This window comes from Salmo trutta, chromosome 4, assembly GCF_901001165.1.
Source record: "Salmo trutta chromosome 4, fSalTru1.1, whole genome shotgun sequence".
Lineage (NCBI taxonomy): Eukaryota > Metazoa > Chordata > Actinopteri > Salmoniformes > Salmonidae > Salmo > Salmo trutta.
The window spans coordinates 59,751,027-59,759,220 of NC_042960.1; the positions used below are offsets into that span (position 1 = coordinate 59,751,027).

General features: G+C 39.7%; 1 protein-coding gene across 1 annotated transcript; it reads left to right on the top strand.

The window, feature by feature from the left end:
* Positions 1 to 3,665: 3,665 nt before the first annotated feature.
* Positions 3,666 to 7,984, top strand: pim3 (Pim-3 proto-oncogene, serine/threonine kinase). Its single transcript, XM_029751565.1, has 6 exons — positions 3,666 to 4,298; positions 4,612 to 4,721; positions 4,833 to 4,883; positions 4,994 to 5,357; positions 6,387 to 6,563; positions 6,692 to 7,984. The coding sequence occupies exons 1-6, from the start codon at positions 4,214 to 4,216 to the stop codon at positions 6,880 to 6,882; spliced, it is 978 nt and encodes a 325-aa protein (XP_029607425.1). The 5' UTR covers positions 3,666 to 4,213; the 3' UTR covers positions 6,883 to 7,984.
* Positions 7,985 to 8,194: the final 210 nt, after the last annotated feature.

Below are 8,194 nucleotides of genomic sequence, written 5' to 3' on the forward strand. Positions count from 1 at the left end.
ACACTCCATAAAAACTTGAGACATCAGTGGCATTGTGTTGTGTGACAAAACTGCACATTTTAGAGTGGCCAATATTGTCCCCAGCACAAGGTGCACCTGTGTAATGATCACGCTGTTTAATCAGCTTCTTGATATGCCACACCTGTAAGGTAGACAGATTATCTAGGTAAATGAGAAATGCTCACTAACAGGCATGTAAACTAATTTGTGCACAGAGAAATAAATAAAACATTTGCGTATGGAGAATTTCCCGGGATCTTTAATTTCAGCTCATGAAATTAAAAATATTGGACCAGCACTTTACATGTTGCGTTTACATTTTTGTTCAGTATAGTTTGTTTTGAAACCTGTTTGGCAGTGTGTCTTGAAAAGTTTTGGTGTTAAAATGTAAAATATATTTTCTGGATTTATGCATTATAACAAATGCATAATCGGAAAGTATTTTAGAGGATGAATAACACACACCAATTAATAAGTCTGCAGAGGAAGGAAGGTCTGCTCAATCCAAGAGTACAACCAATTGATTACAGCATTACCACAAAAATGGAGGAGGCAGGTGGCAGCGGGAGGAGGTAGGGAACTGGTCTGTCTGCCCAATATAAAGGATAAAAATTGGCGGAGGAATAAAAATAGCATAAATAGGAAAGTATACCAATTTCATTTGAGGACCAGGATGTTGACAACTGTGCCATACAAATTGCAAAATAGTTGGGAAGAGATTTTGATGTACTGATTCCATGGTACAGGGTGTATGAGTTGATATATAAAACAACGCAAGATTCAAGACTTTGTGCTTTTCAGCTAAAATTATTATATAGAATTCTTGCCAACAACAAAATGTTGAATATTTGGGGCATAGAGTCATCGAAGCTCTGCTGATTTTGTTGTGAGGATACAGAATCAATAGACCATTTATTTTGGTATTGCCCTCAGGTAGCCTGTTTCTGGTCTTAGGTTCAGGAACGGCTGAAAATGCATAGCATTGATCTAAAATTGACCCTAGAAATAGTAATGTTAGGAGATCTGGAGAGACCGGGTCAGTCATTTACTAATATACTAATACTCTTAGTAAAAGTATTTATCTTCAACACGCAATCTGTAGATTCTATTCGATCAGATAGATTGAAATTGTACGTTAAACATCACAGCATAGTTGAAAGAAAGATATGTGTTGCATAGAAACCCGAAGTGGGTGGCCAGCAGAGATAGATGGGATGGGCTGAGGGAAGCTGAGGGTTGGGATGTGGAATTGGAGACAAGTGGGAATGGAGTTGCTGTGTGGGAGATAGAATGATGGTCAAAGATAAAAGTAAAAAATAAAATAATAATAATACATTTAAAAAAAAAAACATAATAAAAAGTAAGTTTGAATGACACTGAGGGGCAGAGTTTTTCAACTAATGCCGGTTTGCCTGAGGCTGATGCCGTGCAGGTGTTTGTACACATGCATATACACACACTCTCATTCAAATAAACATATACAAGAACATACATGTAATCGTGCCAGACATGCACAAAAACATATACAGTTGACATTGCTGTTATGATTTTCGTTGTCCTTGATGTCCTTTGTTTTAAATGTTTTTTTTTATTTAATTTGTATTTTTTGCATTGTTGTTTTCTGTTTTCTTCTGTCTTTTCCTTTTTTCTCTTTAGTTCATTCTCTTGGTTGTTGGTGCATTGGGGGGTTCTTGGGGGTGGGGAATGGAATTAATTGTATTTTTTCTTTTTCTTCTTGGGGGGGACTATGGGAGGGGTCTCGAATGGTTGAGGGACAGCTATTGGGATACTGTGGGGGGGATGTTGGAGGGTTCGGGTTCACGTTTTTTACCCTGGTGGTAGATCGGTCAACATGCCCTTGAGCAGGGCATTGACCCTGGATGCTTCTGTGTGTCGCTCTGAATGGGAATCTGTTGGATGACTGGTATGATGTAGTTGTTGAGCGGCTTCACTGCAACTATATTGTATGTTTCAGATATTCAATAAATGTAAAAAGAAAAAATAATAATAATAAGTCTGCAGAGGATAATAATTATCTGCTCTATAGCTCTCTCTGTTAAGCATAGACACATTTGGCTATTCATTAAGACATAGTCCTCAAAGACCCACATCTGCCATGTAACAATTAATAAAACATTATCATCATAGACCTTGACTTATCTTAGACTTGCCCCCCAGGAACAAACTGTGGCACGTCCTCCTGACAGATGATGGGGGAACGGGATCCATCAGGGAAATCCACTACACAGTGCATCATGGCACATGGTTGGCTAATCCTCTTGCTTTCTATGGGGGACTGAAACCACAAGAATATTGCAGAAAGACTATCTGGTTCATCAAAATACATTGCAATATAGTACATGTTAAAATTGTCTTTGTAGTCTTGACAAAAATTCCAACACCCAGTGACCACTTTATTATCCACTTAGCTCACACAGACATAGGAAAACAGTGATTTGGCATAAATAGTCAAGTGTTACATTGAGTGGGAGTTCATTAATTGGGGGTATTTTAGAATTGGATAAACATTGACATGCTATGAATATTAGTACACACTGCCTATTATCATTTTAGCTTCCTCTATAGACAATTATTTGCACTGACAGCAGTGGTGGAAAAGGTACACTATTGTCATGCTTGAGTAAAAGTAAAGATACCTTCATAGAAAATTACTCAAGTAAAAGTCAACCAGTAAAATACTACTTGAGGAAAAGTCTAAAAGTATTTGGTTTTAAATATACATACGTATCAAAAATAAATGTAATTGCTCAAATATACTTAAGTATAAAAAGCACAAGTACAAATAATTTCAAATGACCTATATGAAGCAAACCAGACGGCACAATATTTATTTATCGGTAGCCAGGGGGACTCTCCAACACTCAGACATAATTTACAAATCAAGCATTTGTGTTCAGTGAGTCCACCAGATCAGAGGAAGTAGGGATGACCAGGATTGTTCTCTTGATAAGTGCGTGAATTGGACCATTTTCCTGTACTGCTAAGCATTGAAAATGTAACAAGTTTTGGTTGTCAGGGAATATGTGTGGAGTAAAAAGTCAATTATTTTCTTTAGGAATGTAGTGAAGTAAACATTGTCAAAAATAGAAATAGTAAAGTACAGATACCACAATAAAACTACTTGAGTAGTACTTTACAGTATTTTTACTTACGTACTTTGCACCACTGACTGACTAAAGCAATACAATCCTGTTATGGATTTTCTTCTTACAGTATCAACATTTTAGGGAAAGAGGACATTTTGATGGACAATTGAATTAATGCCATGGAAAATGGAAAATACATCTACCAATTAACTTTACATATGCTTTATTATTATCTATTTCCAAAGTTCAAGTGAAAAGGTGGGAAAAATACATTTCCGCCACATAGGCCTGCAGTTAAATTAATATTCATTTTCTTGGTCACCAACATATTATGGTTTCTTTACAGGAAATAGGATTGGCTAAATTGGACTGGACGCAAATCAGTCCTCTATTCCCTTACCCCAATGAAGTTGAAATTTAAAATGGTTACGATAATGGTTAAGGTTAGGGTTAGGTAACTGGTTATGGTTAAGGTTTAGGGTAGGATTTAGGCTAGGGACGTCCCAAGGAACCCGGATAGAATGAACCATTTCTCATGGAACAATGCACTACTCAGTCACAAGATCCTTGGGCGTCTCGTGGGCCTACTACATGAAAATAGTGCATATCTTTTAAATACATTTTAGAATTGAGTTTGAGTCTATATATGTCAACTCATCAAGGTTTAGATTTGTTGAAACAATCGTGAGGTCTTTGAAATCGGAGAAATGAATACTCTAATTTGAAGAAAAAAACAAGGAGGCGGAGGGATCTACACTACTCCCTTTAGGAGTAATAATATTGGGTTTTAAAGAGTAGCTTCGACCTCGTTACAGCCAGAGATTACAGAGTGCGCGGGGAGAATCATCCAGCACATCTCGAAGTGGCCGACTGGTACTTTTTAGCGCTCACAATAACACATGTGCGCAAAAGGAAGCATTTTCGGGATTTTGATCTGAAGGGAAGAACAACGTATTATTTGTTGGAATACTACTTTTCAACGTTATTCTCGCTGTGAAATTAAAGACTGATCTGCGTTTTATCTTTGGCATTTCGGTGTCCTCGTGCTCAATTGGACATCATTTTCAGAACCTGAGTTGGGAGTTTCTTTTGGGGAACGAGTAATAATGTTACTGTCCAAATTTGGCTCATTTTCCCATATTTGCAGCACGTCCAACATGGATTTGCCAGTGAAAATACAGCTTCAGCAAGGTATGGGATTTCCCTACGTAATTATGTGATATTAGGTTATTTCCTTTAACGTTACAGCTCAGTTGGACCCACATGATATAACCGACTGCGTCAATAATTGGGCGTTAGTGGTAGCAATTAATGTAGGCTATTACATGGAATGTTTTCCAGTATAGTTTTGTGATTATTTGATATGTCAGGCATTGGAGGATTTGCCGGCAAGTCTGACCTTAAATCTGGAGCCATTTTGAAACCCTCGTGCTGGAGCGCATTTTGTGCCTGAAGGTTGTTTGAGATTGCAACTACATTTTTTTTCTTTTAATTTAATTAACAGTGAAGGTGGAGAAGGAGCCATTCGATAAAATATACCAGGTGGGATCTGTACTAGGAAGCGGGGGATTCGGTACAGTCTACGCCGGTAGTCGGATTTCAGACTGTTTGCCGGTAATTGGAACATTTTTAAACTGCTTTGTTTTGATCGCACCACATGGCAGCAATGTTCGCTGCATCCAAACTGATGCGGTTCTCATGATCACTATTCCTTTTCTATTCCAGGTTGCTGTAAAACATGTAGCTAAAGAGAGAGTTACGGAATGGGGTACACTTGTAAGTATTATAGCCTACACGTTTTTGTAGTATGTGCTATTTATTATAGGTTATTCCTGCAAATTGTTTGGGTTTACATTGTAACCATATACTATTGTTTCATTTTAAAGAACGGTTCATTGGTGCCTCTGGAGATTCTGCTCTTGAAAAAGGTGGGAACCACTTTCCGAGGCGTTATAAAGCTGATTGATTGGTACGAGCGACCCGATGGCTGGTTAATAATCATGGAACGACCGGAGACTGTCAAGGATTTGTTTGACTATATAACCGAGAAAGGGGCTTTGGACGAAGACACAGCGCGTGGATTTTTCCGTCAGGTCTTGGAAGCGGTACGACATTGCTACAATTGTGGAGTGGTCCATAGAGACATCAAAGATGAGAACCTGCTCGTGGATCTACGTAGCGGAGAACTCAAGCTCATTGACTTTGGTTCGGGGGCGATTCTCAAGGACACCGTTTATACAGACTTTGACGGTAGGTCCATGACGTGTGTTCCTTGACTTGCTGCAGTTTAACACACACAGGCTACTTTGTTTCCCCCGCTGGCGGATAATATAGTCATTTGACGAATATAGGCCATTGCAATTACCTTAATTCATATCCAAAGCAACCTGGATAGTGATGCAGCGTTTCCTCACACCTTGTTTATAGTCTATCCGTCTATTGAGGCCACATTTAACGTTAATGGTCCCGTGTCTTTTTTGTAAGGCTATGGAAATATCTGTTGTAAATCCTAGTTCAATTGAATTTCATACTTTGTTATTAACATTTAGTTTAACAATGTGTAACATTGCCTGTAGATTCATAGAATGGGAATAGAAACATTGTTGCACTTTTTATAATGATTGGCTGCTTTAAAAATGGCCAGCTGCCATGTAACATCTGTTTGTTGTGAAACCTGAGTCTTGGATGCACCTGAAGGCCCACATCACGCATTCCAGTTTTTGTTTGGTGTCCAAGTTATTAGAGCCCTTGCGGAGGTCACACTAAGGAGGAAAGGGGTTCTTTGTTATGGGGTGGAAGTGTAGGATGCTATAGTGCAGAATTTGGTCTTCCCCCTAGTAATTTCTGGTCTGTATTTTTGGTTCAGTCAGCCTCAGGCACCACGCAGACAGTGTCGACACTGGGGGGGGGGGGGGGAGGATAGGAGACTTGCTGGTGGTTTTTCTATGGGAAGATCTCAATTGCGTACTCCGTTCCTCTCTCCACTCCCTCCATCCTCTCTCCTTCTCAATCCCATTGGAGGAGACAGTCAGGGGGGAGGGACCTCTGGCTTTCTCATCCAATGGGTTTTGAGAAGGAGATGAGGCGTATGCAATTGAGATCTTCTCAAGGGCTGTCAGCTGACAGAGCTCCTTTATGGTGTTGCAGTCTGGTTCACATCCAAGGATTAGTTTATTACACACAAGTGCACTGTCGGCCTATATCTTTCAGTTTTAGGTTCAAATATTAGTACCACTTTCAGAAATGTTAAATTGTATTTGTATTTTCCCCCTTTTTCAGGCACAAGGGTATACAGTCCGCCAGAGTGGATCCGATTCCATAGGTATCACGGGCGGTCTGCAACGGTCTGGTCACTTGGCGTGCTGCTGTATGACATGGTGTGTGGCGACATACCCTTTGAACAAGATGAGGAGATCCTCGGGGGATGTCTGTTCTTCAGGAGGAAAGTGTCTACTGGTACGTGTCTCACAATGTCCTGCTGCTGTCTATCCTTTAGTTTACAGCTTATGTCTGTCAACCTGCCTGCCTGTGTTGGTCCTCTCCAGTGGGTGTCAGGTGTTAAACCTCTCCTTCTCTCTCTCCAGAGTGTCAGCAGCTGATCAAGTTGTGCCTCTGCCTCAGGCCCTCTGACAGACCCACACTGGAGCAGATCTTTGACCACCCGTGGATGCGTGTCCCAATCGACGAATCAAAAACAGAGGGTTGTGACATCACCCTGCATGCAATTACCCCTGACTCCTCATCAAGCACAAACTCAAGCAAAGAGAGCCTCTGATTGGGCAACCTTGTTGTGTGAAGGGGACATTTTTGCAGACCTGTGGACTTGTGGGTCCTCAGTCTCGAATAGAGCGAGTTAACAGGACTTTTCGTTGGCAACTATAATTTAAGGTTTTCCCTCTAACTCTGTCATTGTTGTTTTGAGGAAATGTTTCCTCACCTGGGAACTTGTTACTTGGGTGGTTTGACCAGCATTCTTTTATTTCAAGATTTATTTTTAGCTGGTTCATGTTCTGTAACCCCCTTATATCAGATCTCCTGGCTGCTCTTATAGAGTATGAACTCTGTTTTTGTATTTTCATTGATTTGGAGTGCCTTTATTTTTTTGCTGCTTTGATGTGGCTGTAGTCATATGAACCTTGTGTTGGGTTGTCTGTTGCTTGAGAAATACCTAACCAGAGTAACCCCGTCTCGCTAAGAGCCAATCCCATGACAGGACCATGTGACGCAGGATCCCGCCCACCGACATGGTGGAATACTTGAAACGCACACTCATCCACACCACAAACTTTCTGCTGCTCTTTCACTGTAAATACCTGCACAGCTGTGTGGAAATGGGGTTTATTATCTGTTTCTCTGAATGTGTACTGAAAGCATCAAAACCTCTCTCCCTCAATGGCTTCATAGGGTTTCATACACTTGCGTTTCTGTACCCCATCTCTGCTGACACTACACAGCACCGGGCTTGGCTGGGACCTGTGTGTGAAATGCACAATCAATGCAATATTCATCGACTTTCTTTTCTTCTTACTATTAGTATGTATATTTATGTACATTCTCCCATGTAAAATTATTTATTTGTACTAGACATTCCACACTGTGGCTATTTATTTATTTTATCAATTCATGGAAATCCCAGAAATAAAATTCTACATGGCCTTTTTTGCATTCCGGTAATTTCTCATTTAGAAAATATCACAATTGTTCTGTATTGGTTATCTATTGAAAAATAAGAAAACAAATGAACTTGTTTGATTCAATTTTAAATCTCATTAATCCCTTCAATGAGACTGAAATGTGAGTTTAAATTCAAATGGGTGAAGTAATGGTGGGAGATTATTTTTCATACCAAAATTTCAAATAAACCTTTTGTATATGAATTACTTTGTATGAGGTTTGTGTTGTGAAGGTTGACTAGTCATACATAAACTACTCCAAACAATACTCATCACAATAACATGAGCCCATACTCATGTTTTGGAATAATGTTAGCTGGTCATAGGCATTTTCCTGCTACCACATGCACAGCAATCATACTCTTGAGTACTGCGATCTATGAGTCATTTTCATATGATGAAGCACTGACTACA